The 24,822-nt window shown below is 35.3% G+C and overlaps 1 protein-coding gene across 1 annotated transcript; it reads right to left on the bottom strand.

The window, feature by feature from the left end:
* Window positions 1–5,951: 5,951 nt before the first annotated feature.
* LOC129252672 (prolyl 4-hydroxylase subunit alpha-1) lies at window positions 5,952–21,698 on the bottom strand. The gene is made up of 9 exons (XM_054890951.1): window positions 21,368–21,698; window positions 12,540–12,694; window positions 12,313–12,469; window positions 11,392–11,573; window positions 11,147–11,292; window positions 10,610–11,059; window positions 10,440–10,496; window positions 10,204–10,369; window positions 5,952–6,151 (listed from the first exon to the last, which is right to left on the bottom strand). Exons 1-9 carry the CDS (start codon window positions 21,562–21,564, stop codon window positions 6,051–6,053), a joined length of 1,611 nt encoding a protein of 536 aa, XP_054746926.1. The 5' UTR covers window positions 21,565–21,698; the 3' UTR covers window positions 5,952–6,050.
* Window positions 21,699–24,822: the final 3,124 nt, after the last annotated feature.

Genomic DNA, 24,822 nt, shown 5'->3' with positions numbered 1-24,822 from the left:
TTTCGAATCGACATTCATTTTATGTGTAATTTTATGTGTACAACTTTTTTTGAATTTTTTGTATTTGTATTGTGATACAGAAATGTATTGTATACAGAAATTTCAAATGATTCGAATGAAATTTTTTTTTTTTTTTTTTATTTCTTCCATAAAATATTACACCTGTCGTTAGACAATAAGTAATTTGATTTACAAAAAGATGGAATGAGAGTGATATTGAAGGGCCAATGCCCCCAAGCTCATTTAGAAGAAATATATACATATTATTTAAAAATAAGTGGTTAACAAACAATGACATATACGATTAGTTGACAATTGATTACAAGGATTTTGCAAGATCTGTTGGTGTTTGACGGTTAAGCCGACTTTGGGTAGATTTTTCTTTATTTGGTAGTCTTCTCATCATAGGATTTGTATGCGTTAATAGTCTATTTATGTGTCTTCTGCTAGCGCTTTGTATTGTTTCATCAATAGTATCGATGTCAAGGTCGCGATGAATATCTGCGTTAGGTATGTACCAAGGTGCATTAGTTAAGGTCCTAAGTATTTATGAAAATAATGTTTCAATTCAATTGAGCAATGCTTTCTTTGACCAATTCTATATGGAAATGAATGCATTTGCAAACTATGTTTTCGGCTATGAACAAATGTTGGAATCGAATGAAAAAGGAAAGAAACGCGAAATGATAAAAAAAATTCTTGGAAAATTTAAAATGAATGGTGCTTCATTGGAAAAATTCAAAGGTAATAAGAACATACACAAGATAAAGTTATAGACGGAGAGCTGGCTACATAGATAGTGCCCTCATCAGGTACATGGCTAATTTATATTGAAAATAATAGTATTAGTGTAGACGAATATAAAAATGAATGTCTGCCATTGCAAAACTGGGGCGCAAAGGGGGGATACGCAGTGAAAGGGGTGAATTTTGGGTGGAAAAAAATTCATAAGGTACAGGTATTCTATGTACGGGAAAAGTTTGGTTATATATTTGAGAAAGTGTAAAAAAAATTGGCAGACATTTTGCGAGGGGCTAACTCGCCGGCAGACGGCGCTGAAGATTGCAAAAATTAATTAAAAAAAAATCATAAGGTACATGAATTCCAATTATTGTATTTTAAAGTTTAAACATTCCAAAAGCCATTTACAAAATGGCAGACAAAAAAGTGAGGGCTAAGGCCGCGGCAGACGACATTCTTGATATTTAAGTGCAGAAGAATTATTATCGATATTTATGGAGTGTTTCGAGTGTAAAGTGTCTTGAAAAAGGCAAATCGATGATGGTGCCTCTTAGTGTTGTTGACTTATTAACGTCTGATACACAATCGAAATTGAAGATATCTTTCATGAATTTGATAAAAGTTTCGTCATTTTTTACGTTTCTCTAAATGTAACTTGACCTATTCCATTCCCATTCCATTTACCTCCTCCTATATATCCATACAAAATATCTATCAAACAAATAAGAGAAAAGTTTATTTCTGAATGTGCTGCGTCTGATGATCGTTTCGAATTAACTATTAAACAAAATAAAATACTGAATTTCGCTACTTCAACCCAGAAAAGATTTGTCTCTATAAATAATAAAGTTCAAGAAGTACGACTACAGCGTGACTTGTTCGGCCGAATGTTAGCTATTTCAATGAATGACAATGCTAATGTTGAAAAAATATTGACTTATCCTCTAACACCCGTTCCAATGTGTATGTGTCACTTGGATGGATCGATTTATAAAACAGATAAATCTGTTTTGTTGAAGTCGTTGGAAAAAGATGTTCAAAGTACAGCCCCAAGCTACACTGACATTTGATTAATAGACGGATTCTTTCTCATACATTGTATCAAGGATTTACCAAAAACATTCGGAAGTATCTCCAAAAAAATACTTCAAATGGTGACTAACAATGCAGCCCGTGAAATTCATGTAATTTTTGATAGATATTGGTCACCATCTATCAAAGATTACGAAAGATGTCAGCGAAGCGGTTCCTCTGGTAATCGTATGTACGTGATTTCTGGACCTGAACAATCAAGACCATCAGACTTTAATAAAGAACTCCGAAACAGCTTTTTCAAAGAGGCACTCGTGAAATTTTTAATCTTCAACTGGCAAAATCAAGAATTAATTCCATTCTTTCAAAATAAAAAAGTGCTACTCAATTTTGATAACTGTTATCAATATGAAGCTGTGAATGAAAGCATATTATTTTCAAAAAATGATAAGTTTACTCTCGATTTGCATGAAGAGGCGGATTCAAAAATAGTATATCATGCGTGCAATATCGAGTCAACAGCGAACATTCTAATAAAATGCTCAGATACGGATATTTTAATTATTATGTTGGCTAATATGATTCACGTACAACACAATAGCAAAGTTTATATTCAAACAGGGGTTTGGAATAAGCAACGAATAATTGACGTATCGACGTTGCATGAAAAGTTAGGCGAGATAATGTGTCAATCTCTGCCAGGATTTCATGCTTTGACTGGCTGCGATTTTAATCCCTCATTATTTCGCAAGGGAAAGCAACGTCTTTTACAGATTTTAAAGAAAAATGAAGACTTACAAAAAGCATTCGGTCAAATTGGACATGAAGACTGTGATGAAACCGCTGTTTTCCCGATTCTTGAAAAGTTTATCTGTCATTTGTACAACTTTCCATTGTTGAGCTCCGTAAATGATGCACGATTCGCCTTATTTTTAAAAACCTATAAGGTCAACGATTTGGAGGAACCTTTCCAGAAAAAAAAATTGCAGAATTTTGACTCATCCACTTTGCCTCCTAGCCAGGCTGAATTAACGCAGCATTTATTGAGGACCAAATATATTGCTACAATATGGAAAAATGCTCATAAGAAAATTCTATCATATTTACGACCAGAAACTTGCGGATGGATATTAGTAGAGGGAAAGTATACATTTAAATGGTTTGACGGACCACAGCTGCCTAGTACAATACAAGATATTATTGATCCTGGAACAAACGAAGGTAATATATTTATCCACAGAACATATAACTATTCCATTCTATTAAATGTCTAAAAATCATTTTGCTTTGTGCTTTGTTACAGGCGATGAAGGCATTAATGCAGAAAGCGAATCAAATGAATATGAATATAGCGATAGCGAAGGAGATATCACGTCCGAATCAGATTCCGATTGCGAATGTGACTAAAAATGTTGACGTGTAGCGCACTTTTTAACGTCGTCTGCCGCGGCCTTAGCCCTCACTTTTTTGTCTGCCATTTTGTAAATGGCTTTTGGAATGTTTAAACTTTAAAATACAATAATTGGAATTCATGTACCTTATGATTTTTTTTTAATTAATTTTTGCAATCTTCAGCGCCGTCTGCCGGGGAGTTAGCCCCTCGCAAAATGTCTGCCAATTTTTTTTACACTTTCTCAAATATATAACCAAACTTTTCCCGTACATAGAATACCTGTACCTTATGAATTTTTTTCCACCCAAAATTCACCCCTTTCACTGCGTATCCCCCCTTTGCGCCCCAGTTTTGCAATGGCAGACATTCATTTTTATATTCGTCTACACTAATACTATTATTTTCAATATAAATTAGCCATGTACCTGATGAGGGCACTTTCATGTAGCCAGCTCTTAGACTATTAGAATTCGAATTTTTAGATTTATTTTATTTATTTCTCATTTTTTCAGAAGTACACCACACAACAACTCATTCCAACTCTGATTTTGAAATCCTGTTGGGATTGGTGATCGATTGTCACTATAATGGTCAATGGAAATTTGCGTGTATCAGACCCTGCATATTATTTACCATATCAACTTTTTATGGAACATATGGACCAAATGAACACAAAAAAATAATTTAGTTTTGTTTTGATTTTTTGCAACATTTTGGTTTTCAGTTAATACAATAAAAACAATACTGTTTTTTCGTGAACACAAAATTCTAAATTTATTACGTTGTTTGTTTAGAATTTTTTTAGAAAAAAAGTAAATTTTTTGGTTTTGAGGAAATTTGTTTATTGTTGCTATTTGTGAAAGCGTAGATATTTGTAAGTATTTGACTATAATCCTAAAAGTTAATGGAATACCACTATGACACATAGAAAACATTTTTTCAAAGGGGTGTTTTTCGAAAATTATAAAAAAAATTGTTTTCAAAAATTTTGAAGAAATAAAGTAAAATAAAAAAATTTCGAAAGCATGAAATTTTTTCAAAACCAAATTTTCCTCAAAAAGATAAAATAAATTTCTTCGAAGAGGTGTTTTTCTAAAATTACAAAAAAAAAAAAATTCAAAAATTTTAAACAAATAAAATAAAACTTTTTCAAGGGTATGAAATTTTTTCAAAACAAAATTTTCTGAAAACCAAACAAAATTAAAAAAAAAAAATGGTGTTTTCAAAGCATTTCATATTCCACTATTAATAGAGAATACATTTTTTCGAGGGGGTGTTTTTCAAAGCGGAAAAAAATCTTTTTTAACAAATCAATTTAAACTTTTACAAAAGTATGAAATTTTTTCAAGAACAAAATTTTCTCAAAAACGTTAAATTAAAAAAAATAGTTTTTTCAAAATATTTAATTTTCAGCAATTAACTGAGAAGAAATTTGTTAGAGCGAAGTGTTTTTCAAAACTTCAAAAAACACTTTTTAACCAAAAAAAATAAACCTTTTTTCAAAAACAACAGGAATGATAACATTGCCTAACAATTTCTGCACTTTTGCACAGTCTAAATAGGCATTGATACAGAGTGTAATTCCAAACATAGTTCAACATTACAAAAACCATGATTGACTCAGCGAAAGAGCAATTTTAGCTGGGAAAAATAAGGACGTCAATGATATACATAAATTCAGCTATTTTAGATCAAATAGCTGGTGACATAGTTGCGTATAAGTCAATGGACACTATTACTGATCAAGATGAGGTCGTAAATTATCCAACTGAATTCTTAAACTCACTCGATTTGCCAGGCTTACTACCTCATAATTTACGATTAAAAATTGGAGCACCGATTATTATGCTGCGCAATAGTAATGTGCCCCGACTTTGCAACGGTACCAGACTCGCTGTGAAGAAGCTAATGGGTAACGTTATCGAAGCAACAATTTTGAAAGGGAAGTACAAAGGAGAAGATATTTTCATACCCTGAATTCCACTGATTCCGGCGGATTTACCATTCGATTTCAAACGTTTGCAGTTCCCTATTCGCCTTGCCTTCGCTATGAGAATTAATAAGGCGCAAGGACAGTCTCTACAAATGTGCGGTATTAATTTAGAATACCCAATTTTTTCTCATGGACAATTGTATGTAGCTTGCTCACGAGTTGGCAAACCATCGTCATTATTCACGCGAAAGATGAAAAAACCAAAAACGTTGTCTACCAAAAAGTGTTATAATAAAGTTCGAATGAAATTGTATCAAAGAATTTGCTTTGTTTCGTATTAATTTTATTCTCTTTCAGCAAATCATTGAATTTATCGTCTAGCGAAGCGGGCGAGGGTACGCTAGTTTCTTTATAAATTGCAATTGTTTGTCGCAAACGCTATCCGGTTAACTTGTTGAAAATAGCGACATCCTGGTAAACATCCAGTCCATTCTTGCTTTGTGTTTTTATGATTCCAATATAAAAAGGGAAGTAGTGACGTTTGATACCCAGCGCGTATAAAATAGATTATTGTATCAAACGGCGATCTTTAGCGGCTGCGAAAAGCTTGTCTATGAATTGCTTAATGTGTTTGTAGAGAATAATAGATTTAGGCTGGATGATGGATGAATGACAGAATAAACCCTTAACGCGGCTCCAAACTCGTAGACAATCCCCCAATTTCGAAACACAAATTTGAAGATCTCTAAAATCAAGCAAAAAAAGCTCCGCAATTCTTATAAATTTTTATTATTGTTTTTTCAAATTATTATAATTATATTATTATTATATTATAAAAAGTTATATAGAATCGCAAAAAAAGTTTATACTTATACTCGTATACATAAATACATATATTTACAGTAAATAATAATATCTAATAAATATTATAAATATATGGTTAAAAAAAAATCATTTAACAGTTGCGTACGGCCTGGAAATTTCATTGTCATTATGCAATAGGCAGGGCCGCGTAAATGGTTGCGTTATATCGTTGATCCAAACATTGGCGACTGAAATAAACACAAAAGTTTATGACGTTGAGGTTGAGTTTATAGATAAACATTATTACATTACTACTTATATATTCCTACTTATATATAACAGTTATTTAGGGTGTCCTAATTGAACTTCTCAAAAGTTCTTTATTTAAAATTTAATTTTGTTGTATTAATATTTTAAGACGCTTTACCAATTTTCCCCATTTCATTTCGAATCTTTGTTAGGGTTACTGTTTTTTACACTCTTATTTTATCGATTTAATCGAGACCTGCAAATCATCCTATGCCAAGAAATCGAGAATATCGCTGCTGGTGAATATACCAAGTAGTAGAAGATCAGATGAAGTACGGAACGATGTCTGCCAAGCATAGCATGGCAACTATTTTATGTGATGGCAGATAATCTGTTGAAACATTCACTCACTCTTTCTTTCAGCGAAGAATTGCGTTACCCATGACTTCCTGGAACCTTTCAAGACTTTCGTGTGCTAGACATTCGGATTAACCTTGACCTTATGGTCCAAAAACACAAAACGGAGAACTACTATCGGTCATTACTACATCCACCCAAATCATCCCAAACGGAATTGGTTGACATTCGCGTGTTTAAATTTTCATATCATCTTGCCGCAAACTTCTTCAATTTTTGTATGTATGTTGGGAAGTTACGAGGGTTACTATTTATATTTACAAAAGAAAAAATGAATTTTGGTGGTTTTATTGTTTTCCAAGATATTATCCATGATGATCAATCAATGCCAATTGTGAATTCATTTGAACTAATTTTCAGGTGCATTGTATAGTTTCGTTACCATGGTGTTTTTCAAATTGTTGAGATTCAACACACCTTCTTCAACATGAGCTGATCGTGCAAAATCTTATTCCCAATCAATCAATCTTGCATTATGTGGCATGACGACCTTGTTCAATCATTTCGCTCAAATCATCGATATTTTCATGTACAACTATTGATTTTGGACGCCCATCCTGAAATTCGTCAGTGAGCGAACAGCGACTACGAGAAAACTCATTGTACCATTTTTTACGACGCTAAAGAATGGTGCTCACTCGCCGTATAATTATTTTAGTTCATCGATGCATTCTTGTGCTGTTACGTTCAGGACGGAAATCGTGGAAAAGAATCATATGAAAATGTTAACGGTTTAATTTAATTTTTTCGGCGAGATGATATTTAAAGCCACTGCACATAACACCTTCTGAGTGCATTCATGGTAAAATATGTCAAACTTTCCAATGGAAACCGCAAATAGCGTCTGACAACAATCCTAAAAGTGTCCAAAGATGGAAGTATGTTGATATGTATATATCCGAGTGTGATAGATTTACAAGGTTTGCTATTTAAAAGAAGTTTGTGAAAAAGAAAATTGTGAGCGGTACTTGGAATGCCACGCAACAAGGGAGATTCAGCAGCCGAATTCTGCAGGATCATTTCACCTGTATTTACACACTCATCCAATCAGTCGTTGCTTAGATACTAACGAAATGGCATTGTGTTGATTTTTTCGTATATCATCAATACGATCTCAGTTTTTTTTCTAAATCCCAATTGACTTCGGCCCATTAGCAGATTCTGTCGAATTCACCGAATAACGGTCTGTTATGGAGTACAATTCGATGGTTTTTGAGAAAAGTGACATAATTCAAAAATACAAAATACTGAGGTGGGTCAGTTTTCTAGATAATTGACGCGCCAATTCGATCACCTGACAAAACGACACTAACGCCATCTCTCAGAATTGCTTCAAGATTCGCTTATGACGCTTTTCCAGATAAAAATATATAAACTCTGTAGTTGATTTTTGCTTTTAACGGCAAAACTCCGAATTTGAGTTAATTTTGAGTTGTGTCGCTTTTCTCGAAAACCATTGAATTCTTTTCACCGTGATAAATATCAACCTTCGTATTCTCATCAGAGAAATCAATGCCGGTCACGTTCGTGCTGATACAAGACACATCCTACTCATATGCGAAATTTACGTATTAATATTGAAGCAAACCAAACAGTACAACTACTACTTTTTCTTGTGAAATATTTATGAGCAACACAATAGGCACTGAATGAAATAGTTTGGATGGGAGCCTTACGAAAATCAGATGTTCAGTAAGCAGCTTTCTCGTTCCCTTCCTTAGCAAGACACTGGGTTGCTAACTCTCGAAACTTTGAGTAAAAGTGTAGAAAAAACATTTCGTTTTCAAAATGGTGTTTAAGCAACAACTCGTTCAGGGATTTGTATTGGTATGCACGCCATGGAATGCATCCGATCATGCCGTTTAAATCAGGACACCATGGAGAATTTTTATGGGGCAATACGTGCAAAAGGTGGACATTTTGACAATCCAAGTTTATTCCTCGCCGGCTTTTAAAATTCAATTGTGATTTCATCGCTGAAGGATCCATTTCATGAAGGCAATAAATCAATTGTTGTGCTTGAGAAAATGGATGCTGGGAAGGTGAACAGTTTGCAAATGTAATAATATTTGTTCTCTCAGTTTGTCGTACTTAAGGAGTAAAACCGGTCAAGGATATAACGCTGAGTGTGTTCGACATTCTCTTAAGTGGCAGCCGAATGGTAGAGATTTTTTTTGAAAAATGGCCACAAAATGTGAATGTGTAACAGGGTGACAAGAACTTTGCCTGGGTGAACACCCTAATCTCCGGAAAGGATGGGATGCATTTGACGGAACTTTCATTGATAAGTATAATCAATTTCTGAGCAGGTTTAATACTATTTTTCGTATATTTCTAAGTAAGGAAATTTATTAACATTGAGGTGTTCGGTACTTTACCAGTCAGCTTTAGTTTCGCGCTGAAATGGAGTGCTATTACAATGTAGAGAATACAAAGAAGGCGCCAATCCAGTAGCACTACTATGTTCTTGGCGAATTAGACAGATTCTGCTGTTTTGAGTGATGTCAGCACAGAAGAGAAACAAACCATTGTGTGGAGACTGTTCGTGAATCAATCAGTGAATATTTTGATTCTTAAATTAAACCAAATAATAAACATCAAGTCCCGCGTGTTAAATATTGAAAGCAAGAATGATAATAACGCCTACAAATTCATTTTATTACTTTGCTTTCCACGTATTTTCCTCGTGTATTTTTCCTCTTCCTTTCATTTGTACTTTTTTCGTGCCTACGTCATGGCTGCGATGGCACGATTTTGTATTCTATCTTGAACTCCCCTAACAGTTAGGACTGCCGGATATACTGGTTTTGTCCGAAATTATAATATCCACGCTCAATTTTTATTGATAAACATTTCTTTTGATTCTGTCCTTCCTACAGCATTTTTGTAATAGGTAAGCCAAATCTATGGCAAAAGGGCCTCTATTTTAACAAGCCGTAATATTTTTGCGGCGGCCGCCGTAGCCGAATGAGATGGTGCCTGACTATCATGCAGTAGTGCGTAGGTTCGAATCTCCCTGCATGAAACACCAAAATGGTAGAAAAAGTTTTTTCTAAGCGCCGTCGCCCTTTGGCAGGCAATGGGTAACCTCCGAGTGTATTTCTGCCATGAAAAAGCTTCTCATAAAAAATATCTGCCGTTTGGAGTCGGTTTAAAACTGTAGGCCCCTTAGTTTGTGGAACAACATCAAGATACACACCACAAATAGGAGGAGGAGCTCGACTAAGTACCCTCAAAGAGCGCCAACATATATGTACATATAATATTTTTGCGTAAAATTAAATTTATAATAGTAACGACATTTTTCTGCAGATGAACACCTTCAGGGAAAATATACGTAAATTTCGTTCTATTTCAAGAGCTACACTACAAAAACATTCATCGATGAATTAGTTAATATTACTGTCACGCTATGCTATGTAAACGTAAGAGATTGTAAAATCAAATCATTACTTCTAAATAAACTGAAACTAAATGAATTATAAATGAAGTTAATGAATTTGTACTCATTTCTTAGGTAACTAATTTTCGACACTAAGTACCTGGCAGCCTTACCCAAAACCACATTAGCTGGCTTTATAATTGTGTTTTATGAAAATTTAAACCAATCCCAGTGGCCCTCATTTATACTCACTCCATTTGGATCCTTTCAATACCGGACACGCTGCATGTTTAGTACGATAATCTCCATCCAGCGACCGATGCAAATTGTACCAGAAAAGTACGTTGCCCGTTTTGGGCTTGATGGCGGTATTCAAGTATGGAAAGGCAGTAGCGCCACCTTGTTCCACCTCGGAGAGCTATGCGAGTTGCAAAGAAATTGGTTTCAAAACTAACATAAACAGGAGTTTGGAATTCATACACACTCACATAAAAAATAGCGGTGGCTATGCGATTACCCAATCCCTCTTGTATGTATTCAGAGTCCTAAAAGTGCGGAAAACCAAACAAACGAACAAATAACTTAACGTCATGCACTACAATATACCGCAATCTACAATATGTAGCAACGTTCTTGCGGTGCCGCAATCTACACTTACCAAATAGAAGTCCCAATGTGGTTCATAGTGCCCGCCCAGTCCGTAATTGGCTACCTGCAATTTTTCACAGCGCGTCACATCGAGGCCGGTGATATCGTGCAAATCACGCAACATATCCAACATGTAAGTGTGCTCCTGATAGCCTAACCAAGCGTTCTTGCTGATGCGGAAGTCAGTGGCCTTTGACATAGTGACTACATCGCGTACCGTGGAACGTTGCATGTGTGGTGTGGCCATGTGTTTGATGGTAGCAATCTTTGTGTCGCTGATAAAATCGTGAAATGTCAACACCAATGGATCCAAGCTATGTTCCTCCACTTTGAAAGGAGCTATAAGGCGATAAGGATGATTATTGCTTTCATAGCGGCAACGGAGTGTACGTAATTGCGCTGAAGAGGGTTTAATTTCACCGCGACAAACTTTTTTGTACGTTTCAAATTCCTCGGTTTGCTAGGCGATAAGAGAGGGATGACGAAAAGCGATTCAGTTCGTGTGCTAAATGTTAATTTTCAATCTATTCAAAGGGCTTCGACTTACATGATAGTAAGAGGGGTTTGTGGTTAGAGACGGTTTCCTTTCGCCCACTGGACTGAGTATGGTTTTTCTGACGTACGAAGCGGTTTCGCGGGTGGGATCAAGTCTCAGGATATCATCAGAGAGTTTAAGTGCTGTCTCCAAGTCACCTGTTACGAAATAATCGATAAATAAAAGTAACAGAAAAAGGTGAATACTTAAGCTTTTAATATATTTTTTCATATTAAGAAAATAGCTCGACAGCTCACCTAAATTAAGTAGACTTTTCGCCACATCCTCTACATATTCGAAAGTGTGTGGATGTTTGTAATATGGCTCACGGCTTAGGCGTTGCATGGATTCTTTCAACCATAATTTTGTGTGGTTGTACTCCTCTAAATAGAACAATTGTTTGCCCAAAACAAAACAGTCCTGCCAAGTCATGCTGGTTCTGGAACAAAAATTAGGGTATGTTAAATCAACTATGAAAAAGAGAGTTTTTAGGAAACGTACCAAGATTTCAGGGCAGGGAAGGATAAGAAATCTCTCCTAATATGCACCTAGCATTTAGTTTAGGGTCTTTCTAAAGACGCGCCTAGATATTGTTGTAAAATAAAATATATGAACATTCAGACTATTTCCTGTTTAATTTTTTTTATTCAAAATGCGGCTCTAAACAAATCATTTAAATGGCTACCATGCGCACGTCTACAGGTAAATCGGACAAACAGTCGATTCATTAATGCCTAATTGTTGAAAACGTCAATGTTTCGCTGTGGAAGGTTCTTCAGCAACACTTTGTGCTACTACACCAATATTCTCAGCAGAACGTCCAGTTTTTTGCCTGGTAGGCCTTTTTCTAGCCTCAACAGAACCCGTTTCTTGAAATTTTTTCACCAACCTTTGAATTGTCGACTCATTCGGACGATTATTTTTGCAATATGTTTTTCTTAAAGATCAGCAATTTTTATAATAAATTTCAATAATTAGTTGTTCTATCGCATAAAATTGTATATCTGCCTACTTGACATAAGAAAAGTTACCGTCTGGGTGTCAGTTTTGAAAGACCCTTTACAAATCAATTACCTAAAAACTCTAAACTGTGACATCACAATATTTTCAGTTTTCTAGTCTTTAAACAAATAAAGGGGCTTGTGGAATACTTATGTACTATCTGCCGTTTCACTTACCCATATTTGACGCCATTTAAGAAGCCTCCAGCTATTTGTTCCGTATCCAGATGATACGTTTCTTGTAGACGCGCCAGAGCAGCTGCCGAGGCTTCAAAATCGTCTTGGCTGGGGAAACTTAGGGTTTCTCGGTACTCAGCCATTTGTCGCAGGAATGCTATGACGATTTGGAGTGAATTTAATGACATGTAAACAAGGAATTAAAATATTAAGCTTTCTCTACTCACTTTTTGCCGCATCATCGGCTTGCACCCGCTCCTCATATATCGTCCAGTCGTTGGTGAGGCGTTTCATCAGTCGATAAACATTTACTGGGTTGGTCAAATAATTTTCAGTATTACGCGCTGCCTGTGCATACTCCATTTCAATACGATGCAACTCACTAAAAAATCATTTAAAGAAAGAGGAGATATTTTATAGTCGTTTTTTTTTACATTTATTAAATGGTTACACTAATGTTTTTGGAGAAATCGATTTCGATCAAAAAATAATTTAGGAATATTTAATATGAACTATTGGGAGAAGAGCTTTTAAAACTCTAAGTGTGCAAATAGCTTCATATTTATAAGTAAACTATAAAATGTTGTGGCACATACTGGCCAAACATGACACCTAATAAGGCCGTTTTGTGATTGAATGTAGATTTTTTGCCTTCATAAACAAATCACACTTTATTCGAAAAAACAAAAAAATTGTTTATTCGTGAATACATCCTGGAAATCAAAGGCATGGTTTTGTGGTTACGAAATTGATGAATACCACTTATTGTATTATACGGCGCGACAGTAAAACCTATCCGGGAAAAATTTCATTTGCATTTATATTCAGATTCCGATTTCATGTAGTAATGCTGCATACTTGGTTTTTCATTTTAAAAAATCCATGAGGATGACGCCGTTCGCATCTCAAACAATTGTCGCCATGACCTTTCCGGCTGATACCTGTAGGACTGTCTTCGTCTTCTTTGGATTCACCGAGAGAAATCCATTGTTTTGATTGCTGCTTAGTTTCTGGTGTGTAATAATGAATCCAGGATTCATCAACGGTGACAACTCGCCGTAAAAATTCCTTCGGATCTTGCATAAATTGCTCCAAATACTGCTTCGAAGTTAACACCTACATCCGTTTGTTGTCCATCTTTAGCAATCGCGGCACCCCTCGGGCCGACAATTTTTTCATCGGTAACTTACAATGTAAAATATTAATTGCCATTCCGGTCGACACACCTATGGTCTCTGTTACTTCGCGCACTTTCGTTCATCGATCAGCGAGAATCACGTCATGGACTTTTTAAATGACTTACTCGGTAATCAGATCAGCCGGGCGTCCTGGTCGCTCCTCATCAAAAAACGGATGTTCGTCTATGTTGAAATATTTAAGTGTGGTCATAGCTGGCGAAGCGTTCCCATAGACAGCATCCAACTTTGTTTTTATCTCCTCGCATTTTTTCCCATCCAAAAACAAAAAGAGAATTACTGAACAACACTGCTCTTTTTCCAGTGCACACGATGCTAACACCAACTTCCCTAAGAAACGCTCTCTGTCATCAAACACGGATACTTATTGAACCGCCCTCGTATGAAAATTGAGTAATTCGATTAGTTTTTATGCCCCTAATTCTTCGGACTAATAAATAAGTATCCACTCAAAACGCCATTTCATTTATGTGAAGCTGAAGACTCCTTTTCTCCTTACTCTCATGACTTTTTGAATCCAGTTGTTAAAAAGTTCGGCAAATTCAGAACACATTTGGGCAAACGTTATATTCACGAATGAATCTTCCTTTTAGGTGAATAGTTGCATATGCCAGTCCTGGTGTTCTGCTAATAATCGACAACTTCAACGAACTGCTAAGCATCCAGTTAAGGTTCATATTTGGGATTGCTTCTTCGAAAAAGGATTTTGTTGTTTGTTTCTGTTTACAACCAATTAGAATTCTTTCTAGATTATGGTATTTAAATTTACATTATCGCATTAAAAACATTATTACCGAGAGCTGCGAAGATGTTTGGAAAAAGCAATGAACCATGAAGTTTATAAGAAGACAATGATCCTAAGCATCGAAGCCGAAGGTGTGTAGGTCCTGAAGTTGGATTGGTCCTCACAGTGCCCTGATGCAAATCTTATTGAAAGGGATTACGAAATATTTAAGCAAAAACTCAAAGAAAAACAAGTATGTATGGTTACACAGTTATCAAGCCAAGTTTAGTTGATTTGTAGCCGATAACCTCCACTACCTGCGCAGAAATTCTTTCAGAATTAGATTTTCCTTTAACAAAATTTAAGTTGTAGCTTTTATTGTCTGCAATTTTTAATTAATTACAATGTAATTTTTAATATTAAACACTTAGTCTGAATGAAAACCGTTAGATTTTCTAGATTAAGTAAATAAGTGAAATAATATATGACAGCTGTTATTCACTATTAGGCTTGAAGAGCATTTATTTTTAAGTAGAACTAACTGTTAATAAATACCAACTTGCGGTGGGTTTAAATTGAAATTAATTGCCATTTCACAGAGGACGTTACATTTTTCTCTTTATTCTCTAATAACTACTTATTTTTCGTAATCTTCCTTTTATTTTCCTACTGTCAAAGCCTCATCTTATTACTATTGTTAAGTTATATATATTGGATTCATTTGTTAATGTATGGGTGTAAAAATTTAGATTAAGAAACTTTCATGTTCAAATCATTCTAGTTGTATATAATAATGTTGAAGTACTCTATACAACTGATTTAAATAAATAAAATGAAATATATTTTAATAGAAAAGAAAAACATAACATTAATGCCATGATTGCCATGGAAAGCCACCCCAGGTACTAATTCTATTATGATTAAAATAAATTATATCTGTTTCATACCTTTGTTTAACAAATACAGAATCAACTTATCATCGACTATAATTATGCGCCATTGAAATTTATTATTAGGTTAGTTAAGAAGTCCACCCAATTATTTATACCCGTCGTCCTAATCTAGTAATGTATTACAGCCTAGTTCACATTGGGGTAACTTGTGGGAGTTTATCGGAATAGAGATGGATAAGCCCACATGAGTATGCACCAAAAGGCTCAGAATGACGAAATCAATCGATTAAGCCATATATATGGTATTTATGTATGCATGTATGTCTGCCCGTTCATTTACCCAACTCTCTGTACAACGAATAAGGTGCAAAAAATGGAAGTAACACCACCCCCTTAAAGCAAATGTGTGTATCTTCATAAAACTCTGCCAATGGGGGTTCTGCTTCACCTAATCAAAATGCAATTCATCTAATTAAGCTCCGAAGCCAATGAAGTAGCGAACTTAGGCATTTCATTACTTGTTTTTATTACTCTGTGCTAACATTGCCCCACACGATGATTTAAAAAAAAACATTCCAACAAAGATTTTTTAATCATCAATTTGTCAATATACCGATCAATTAAATCCCCTGTTTTTCAAACTTTTCATCATATAGCAAAACTCTGAACTTTGGCTCTTTATACCAACTTGAACTTTGAAATTGCGGTCAGCTGTTTCGTTTTTGTTTTCTACCAACTTCTTATCAATTAACATAAACCATAAACTTGACTGTCATTGTCGCAACGCACTCACGAACATATTTTTTCATACTCCTACATTCTACCCCTGTGTTAACAAGATAGGCGTTTAATCACTTACAAACGTGCCGACGGTCAGGTCATTAAAAATTCATATTTAACTATTCAACGTAATAATTTGAAGCTTAGCGTCAGCTTTACCGGTTTGAAGAAGTCTTAATTTGAAATTTAAACATTTTCTGTTTGTTTTTTTGTTTCATATCTGCTTTATTATGCAGATGGCCAGCCGGTCTATAGTTTTATCATGATCAATGCGTATTTTCTGAATATCAATTGAGCGTAAAATGGAAGGGCTTAGATTAGAGAATTATGTGGTCCAAAAAAAAAAAAACAATTTTCCTAATTTACTAATAGTGAGTGAAATTAGTAGGCCGCAACTTTTAATCCTCCTTTTATTTATATTCATATTTTATTTATTAAAAAAATACTACACTAGGTTTTTTAGATACCTCTATTTATATTCTTACTGAGGAGGCATAGAGCATCAGTAGCATGTTTTCGTAGTCCAATCTGATTTCAGGAATATGGGGTTTTGCCAATTTCGCTTTCATTTGTCAGCAGTCTCAATTTATGTTTTCTCTCTATTTTCTGTTGATATAACATCGGAAATGTGCTGTAGTGGGTATCGTAGACAGACAGTTGTAATTTAGTCTAGGCTGATTTTGCCTGATATACACAATATACAGAATATGTTCATCATAGGTAGCTAAGCCATCTAGCAGTTGTTTCCAAACATCCGGTTTATTTATGGGTGTGTTTAAGTGCTCTTATTTAGAGATCATCCGAACTTCAACTTCGGCTTGGACTACGTTTGGTTACGCCCAAAGTTGACCGAATTTTCCACAAAGACTTTTTTACTTTCTTTGTTTATACAGGGTGGCTGATGAAAGCCGCTACCAAAAAAAAATTGAATAACTTTTTTTCTTTTTAAGTTATCTGTTCCATTTTTGTTTTAATTTGCAGATTGATCTTTAAAATTTATTAAAATGGATAACTGGGATACGCAAACAAGAATTTGGATAGTCCGCCGCTATCACGCACTGGAGTCCGTAGTTTTGGTACAGAGAGAGTACAGGCGGATATTTGGCGGCGATCCCCCGAGCAGATGGACCATAATGAGACTGGTGAATAATTTTGCTGAACAAGGAACAGTCGCAAGAAGGCCTTATCATCGAAACCCACCAGTTCGGACGGAGGAAACGATCGCTGCTGTAGCTGCAGCTATACAAAGCAATCCAAGGGTTTCAACAAGAAGCTTATCTGCTCAACTTGGTGTCAGCCGACAGTCTTTGCAAACAATAATACACAAAGATTTAGACTTATTTCCCTACAAAATTCAAATGGTTAACAAACTGAATGCAGCAGACTTGCCGATTCGCTTGGAATTTTGCCAGAAGATCCTGCAAATGGTGGAAGAAGACCAAAACATGTTAAACTGCCTTTTCATGTCTGATGAGGCCCATTTCGATTTAAACGGCAATGTGAACAAACAAAATTGTCGAATATGGAGCACTTCTAACCCACAGATACTCCACGAGACGGAATTGCATCCTCTTCGCGTGACAGTGTGGTATGCGGTTTCTTCACGCTGTATTGTCGGGCCTAATTTTTTTGAAGAAAATGGTCACACCGTTACGGTTACTGGAGACCGTTATTTGAAAATGCTGAAAGAAATTTTCTATCCAGAACTACGCCGAAAGAGAACTCCTTTCAACTCTGTGTGGTTTCAACAAGATGGGGCAACGTCTCACATATCCCAGACTGTTATGACAGAGTTGCGATGAAAATTTCCCAATAAACTGATTTCAAGAAACTCCGAATTTCGTTGGCCTGACCTTACTGCACCTGACTTTTTCTTGTGGGGTTTATGTAAACAAGAAGTTTATAAAACAAAGCCAACAAATTTGGATGAACTAAAACAATCCATTCGGGCAACAATTGCGGCTATTCCTGTCGCAACTCTCAAAGCAGCAATGAACAACTTTTTACTAAGATGCCGCACTTGTGTCAACGAGCATGGGGGGCATTTAAATTCAATTATTTTTAAAACTAGTTAAGCTACATTTAATAAAATTTAATGACCTTCAACGTGAAAAAAAAATAAATGAATTCCCTACACTAAAAAAAAAGTTATTTGAGTTTCTTAATGTAGCAAAATTCATCAGCCACCCTGTATTAAAAAAGTAGCTTTAGAATACAAGGCGCAGGTATTATGTTCGCGATCTAAGATATTTAATGAATGTTATGTATGGTTTTACATAACTTATTTTTCAATGTAATTTCCATCAAAGGATATATACTCTTCTGAGTATTTATAATGCCTCAAAATTCTTTAGATTTCTCTTTAATATGGTTTTCTATTCCCGACTTCATCTCAATGTCGTTCTCGTAATTCCTGTTTTAAATATGAAAACGTCACTGGGAGCCAGGTTCGGATACTAGGGTGGGTTACCAATTTCTGATTGTAGTTCTTTTCCACTATGAAGTTCTCTTACTAGGCTTCGGTTCATAATGACGAATCTAGGTTTCATCAATGTCCACAATAAGGTTTCAAATTTCGTTCAAATCACTCTTGGGCAACTTATTTATTTAAAACTTCGGTGCTTGGTCAGCTCCACCCAATGCGAACTAAATTGTTTCATGTGCAAGTATTGACGTAAAATTACTTGTATGCTAATTGTGGTTTCTTTGCTGTCTGCCACAATTTAAATATCTTCTTATAAATAAACAATTTAAGTTTAGAAATGTTTCTTAGGCTACAGCCAATTATCGAATACCTTAACGCATTGAGCACCACGGGGATTTGATGAAAATATTCTAAGGGAGCCCAAGCAGGTCCATTATTAGAAAGTGATGTGAAAGTAGTATATATTGATTCCCGATCGGCTTTGATTGAAATTTTATTTTGAAAATTCAAAATAAACAATTTTATAGTATAAGTGCTTTTATATATGAATGACGAAACCGGAGTCGTAAAACTCATCATTGCGATATGAAAACCTTCAACCTAAAAAAGAAACAAAACATTTCATGTTATATAGCACGAATGTACTCGATAAAATCTAATGTGAAGCAGCCCCTGTCTATGCTTCGTACTACGTGGCATGCCTTGAAATATTAGGTGTCGTAAAAAATGGTGCGACAAGGCATTGGTTGTTAAAAATAATAAACACCAAAATACATTTAAGGCATATGAGTATCTTATGGCAAAATTAAAGGGAACGTCCAGTTTGTGAAGAGTGAGAATCAAATGGCGATTTCGTTTAACCAAAAATATTTCCCTCTACTCTCTCCGTTTTCGATTCCGAAATAAGTGTAGCCCGGTAAAAAAGTTCTCTCCTCGATTTTTAAAATACCACACTCAACGATGGCAAACTTTCTCCCTTGAGTAGCTTTGTCAGGGAAGTTGGTTGCCCTGAAAATTAGGTGACTACTGAATAATAATATGTAAGAAATATGTACAAAGATAGATACAAACTTGCAGTCCCTTGTGCTCTTTTCTGAGTGGGCAAAGACCATGTCTTTCTGCGGGGTTGAGTGAATCATTAAACAATTTTCACACCGTAGTATGTGAATGGTAACATTTTTTCGTAGACATAAAAATACCCTAACTAACACGAAAATACTTCCAAGTCCATTGCGAGAGAAAATAATGAAAAACGACAATCACGAAAAAACGAAAAATCAAACAATTACAAGGGAAGCACATTGAATATTTGCCCTCCATATTTAAAAGGGTATTATTACGTATATTTTTCTGTATGTGGGCAGTTTGATCCTAATATTAGAGTGTTATGAGTTCGTAGGCTTGATAACACGAAGGAGCCTGCCAGGCTGTGTCAGATGCTTTAACAAAATCGGATAGTCAGAATGACAAACACACTAATCTCGATGGGCTGATGGATCCCATATCACGTAGTTGCAACACTGCTACAATAATCTCCTGGAAACTCATATATTAGAATTGCATTTAGCTCACGCCACCGTAGCCGAATGGGTTGGTGCGGGGCTACTATTCGGTAGTGCAACCCGATGAGGCAACGAAATACCAAAAAATTTAGAAAAATATTTTCTATTTCCGAAATGCTAAAGAGTGGGTAAGTAAACTTATTAAACTTATTAGAGCACCTTTTTGGGCTTAGATGGCTTTGCCAATATCACCATTCTATGGTTAAAAGTTAGGGTAGCTTTCACTCCTAAACCAGGGAAAAATAATTATGCTATACTACAGATTTTCAGAACAATTTGCTTGAGATCTTTCTTACTGAACGGTCTACTTGTCCTAACCATTATTATTTCGTACCCCTACTATATTTTTTGTTGACGGTGCAAGGATTTTTTTATTAAAAAAATTCACGCATGTGCTTTGTATGGAAGACAACGTCTTTGTGAAAAAAACTACGGTATTTTGTAGTCAATTAAAATTTGTACATTGTTATGCTAAAATTCAATGCGTTATAAAACTGCATACTTAGAAAAGTTCTAAAAATGATGTCTAAAAAGTTTAAAGCTTTGATGAAAACCGTACAAAATTTGAAATTTTGCTTTATATGATTTTTGTTGTAGTACGAATTATATTTGTTATAAAAAAATATTGGTGTGCTTATAATTTTGTAACGGGGTGTAAATGAGAGGAAAACCTGAAGGAACGAGTTTTAGTGGTTGGGGAAAACAGAACGCATGGCGAAAAAGTTTACTAAGTCAAACATGTTATTGGACAGACCATCCAATTTCTGGATTTTGAGACAATTGAGACGAGGTGGGGCAGATACAAGATAAGAGTACACATTAATAGACGGTCTGCTCTAAAGGCATTAAAACACGTGTAACTTCTAAGCAAATATTCACAATTGTATGTTCTATCTAAATTTCTTTGAGAAAATAATCTAGCTTGCAAATTTGCAAAATGTGGATATTTACACAGGACTCACACGACCGCAGAAAAGGCTATACCAATGACTAGTGAATAATGACTGCTGCTTGAATACGGTCTTATAGACATATATTGGCGCTTATCTATACACAAACGTCCAGCTGAAAACTCAAAATACCCCTGACAAAAATCCATTGTAGCCCACTGTGCGACATATTATTTTCTTAGCATAAACTTTCGATTACGTTTGAAAACCGGAAAAACGCGCATAATATTAAAAACATAGAAATAATAGTTAAGAAGTGATAAATATTAAACAAATATTAACACATTTATATATATATATACAAATGCTTCTTTTAATAACACTACGTATCTTTAGAATTGACTATTTCCATGAGCTCTTAACGAACTTGCCAAACTTGATGTTATACATACAATATTTTATAGAACTAAGTATTTTTCATAAAACTTGATTAATCAGGATAATAAATTAGCACACACATATTGCCACGTACTCATGCACACATTTTCGCCAATATGCAAACGATAAACATTTGCAAACGATTACCTTTCAAGTGTCTGTAATTGATGCTTGCTCGCTCGCACATACTCCCGGAAGCTTTGCAATAAATATTCCTCAGTTCTTAGTAGATTTTCCATGCCGGAAATAGATGAAAAGTAATCTATTTGTGCATAACAACTGGAGAGGAGACAGGTAGCGACGATAAACAGATAAGGTTGAATTTTCCATTTAATTTTTGACATTTTGTGTAGTCGATTGAAGGGGTCAAATGGGAGATGAGTTTTTTTTTAATTTTTTTAATTGAAGTATTTTACCACTATGGATTTTTTTATTTATATATTTTTTTTATAATAATTATAATAATAAAAATAATTAATATATTATAAATTACAAATTTTTTTTAAGATACAATTTTTCTGTTTTCTGCACTTTCTTTATTTTTGAACAATTTTCTTTTTTAGAGTTCCCTTAATAAATCACATTTATGTATAAAATTTGCAGCCTCAGCAATTTTTAATTTTTGTTTTTTATTATCACTTTTTCACTTGGTCCACTACAATTCCTAGCGAATTTGATGCTTGTGTGCGCGCGCTACTCCCGTCGTATCTCAGTTTTTGCTATTCTGGCTACTCAATTTGTACGAACTTGACAGTGTCGCGTTAGAAACACAACTAGCCTATTGATGTTGAGATTTTAGCAAGGCTTTAAACGCGCTTCACTAGCGCCGCGTATTTTTTCAACATCTTCATTTTATTTGCTTAGTTCTCCTACACATTAGCAAAGACATTCATATGCGCATCATCAGCTGCTCTTGTGATAGAAATCAAATGGTATAGCGGTTAATTAGAATAAAATTATTCTATGATGTTCGCAATGGCTCTTATTTCGGATTTAACCCGTCAGTAGCCGACACAGCTTCACCACACACTTGTATTACATTTCAAGTATCGCGTCGAGCAACTACAAGAAGTGAACTAATTACACAAACTTAAGATAACTCTTACGCTCCTATTTTGTATGTATTTACTTATAGCACTTAGGCATCTACTGGGTCAATGTCGTAACTTGATACAAATGTGTGATGAAAGCAGCTTTTTGGCTTGTGGTGCATTCGCATGGATTTCCGCGTCGCCTTTGTATCAGCGTATTACTAGCTTTTAATATTTATTTAGTACAGCAAATGACTAATATATATACTTGTACATTTTCTTTGGGTTTCACGTCAATCACAACGTACATACCTATACATAAAGGGTATTTCAACAGACACTTAGAAATTAAGATTCTTTCAGGTTTTACTATTTTTATTTAAATTGTGGCTCTTAACAATCATATGCCAAAAATGGCAACATTTAAATGTCTACCATGAGCCCGTCTACATGTAAAATCCGTCGAGATTTCGATGTGGAAGGTTATTCAGAAACATTTTGCGCTACAGCAGCAATATTCTCAGCAGAACGTGCAGTTTTTAGGTGACCATTTTTTTTTTCTATCCCCGACAGAGCCAGTTTCTTGAAATTTTTTCAAAAACCTCTGAATTTTCGACACATTCGGATGATTATTTCCATAAAAAACGAATTTTGCGTTATTTGCTCTTAAAGATCGCCTCTTTTCATAATAAGTGTTAATAGTTTTAACGAGTTACTCGATCGTGTAAAACTGTAAGTTTGTCTACTTGACAAATATCAAAGATGGCATAAAAAGGTTCCGTTTAGGAATTACTCTTTACTGACATCTTGGCTTCATTTTTGAAAGACCCTTTACATACATATGCACTTACAGGGTCTGGCTCTCGAAGTGAAACCAACTTCAGACTGCTCGCGCTGCTGATGCCCGTGCATCACTAGTTGGCTAAATGACAGTCCAGAGTACTGTTCATATGTGCGTGGAAGTATTTTGCTGAGAGTAAACGCGAAAAAAGAAAATCAGTAATGGATTTCAAAGGTAATGGTGTGATTGCATTACATTTGGCTGGAAAATCAGAACTAGCGATAGTTCCTGAGCTCGAGCACTTTAAGACAAATACAATTTTTTTTTATCATACCATTAATCGTTACAATGATACTGGTAGCATCGCAAAACGTCATGGAGGTAGGCATCAAAAGACTGCAACGTCACGTGAAATGGTTCAAAAAGTGAAGATTCGACTTGAGCGAAATCCCCGACGAAGTGCCAATCAAATGGCGAAAGAACTGAAAATATCTGACCGTAGCATCTGCCGCATACTGAAAAATTATGTCAAAGTCAGGCCTTACGAGATCCAAAAGGCGCATGATCTCACACCAAAGCAGCAAAGCAGCAACAAGTCAGACTTGAGAGAGCGAAGGAGTTGCTCCGTTTGGCTGAATGCAGGCAATTTCCCAACATTGTGTTGTCTGATGAGAAAAGTTTTCAAATTGAGCTTACGAATTGCTCAAATAGGGTTTATTTGACTGACCGTTCAAACGAGAATTTGAACAATTGATTGGCCACTAGGAGCCAGCACCCGCCACAGGTAATGGTTTGGGCCGCTTGGGAAAGTATTCTAGAAGTTGCCTTCCAGCTGTGGGCAGACAAACATTTAGGTGGCAGACCATGGACGTTTCAACAGAACTCGGTACCATTTCACAAAGCTCGAGCGAAAGAAGAATGGCTAAAAAACAACGTTCGGAACTTCATAACGTCCACTCAATGGCTCTCAAATTCACCAGACGCGAATCCGATGTATTATTCTCTTTGGGTCAGTTTGGAGAGCACGACCCGAACTAAAAAATTCCCCAGTCTCGAGGCGCTGAAAACAGCCATTGTCTGCGAGTGGGACGAAATACCTGCAAGTTACATTCGGATAGCTTGCGATTCGTTTCTGGGCAGTTTCAAGGCCATAGTTAAGGCAAACATCGAGCAAAAGTAAATTGATTTTGAATTTTGTATTAATTTTACACATTTATTACTTTGAATTGAGCAAAAGTAGTTTTGCAAACTAAATTTATAGCCTTTTTAATTGCTTACACTTCGAGTGCCGGACCCTGTATATATGTTTACAAATCCGATAGTGATCCGTGCACGCAGGCAGCTGCAGTTGTTCTTGATAAGAGTGTATGGAAATTGGTGAAAAAAACTGCAATTCAAAGCGTTAAATAGCAATGCAATCAGCAGTGAAAGGGTTATCGAACGAGAAGCGGCGCGCGTGTACCCAATTTTTTATGTACACGTGAATGCTAAGGGTGGTCCGAGTTTATTTTTAAGAAGTAAAACAATGTACATATATAACTTGAACATTGTGTTGCATATATACGTATAGAGGATGCACATTTTAAGTGAAATATTATAGTCATAATCATAAAGGGATCATCACTAATTGCGCTACGTAACACGAAAAATTAACTTGAAATGCCAGATAGTAGATGTGAAATTTTTAGTTTTAATTTGCAATGCCAATCTTTGACATAGTTGTGTTCATTTGTGCGCATTCATAGCATAATTGAATTTCTTAAATTGTACATGAAACATGTCAAAATGGC

Source organism: Anastrepha obliqua, chromosome 1, assembly GCF_027943255.1.
Source record: "Anastrepha obliqua isolate idAnaObli1 chromosome 1, idAnaObli1_1.0, whole genome shotgun sequence".
Classification (NCBI taxonomy): domain Eukaryota; kingdom Metazoa; phylum Arthropoda; class Insecta; order Diptera; family Tephritidae; genus Anastrepha; species Anastrepha obliqua.
Note: the sequence above shows the minus strand (reverse complement) of the source record. Positions and strands in the feature narration are given on the sequence as shown.

Coding starts and splice junctions, on each gene's coding strand:
- LOC129252672 (XM_054890951.1), bottom strand. CDS start 21,564: ATGTCAAAAATTAAATGGAAAATTCAACCTTATCTGTTTATCGTCGCT. Junction 11,293..11,391: donor GAAAAGTCTACTTAATTTAG/GTGAGCTGTCGA, acceptor ATTTCGTAACAG/GTGACTTGGAGACAGCACTT. Junction 10,370..10,439: donor TAGCCACCGCTATTTTTTAT/GTGAGTGTGTAT, acceptor CAACTCGCATAG/CTCTCCGAGGTGGAACAAGG.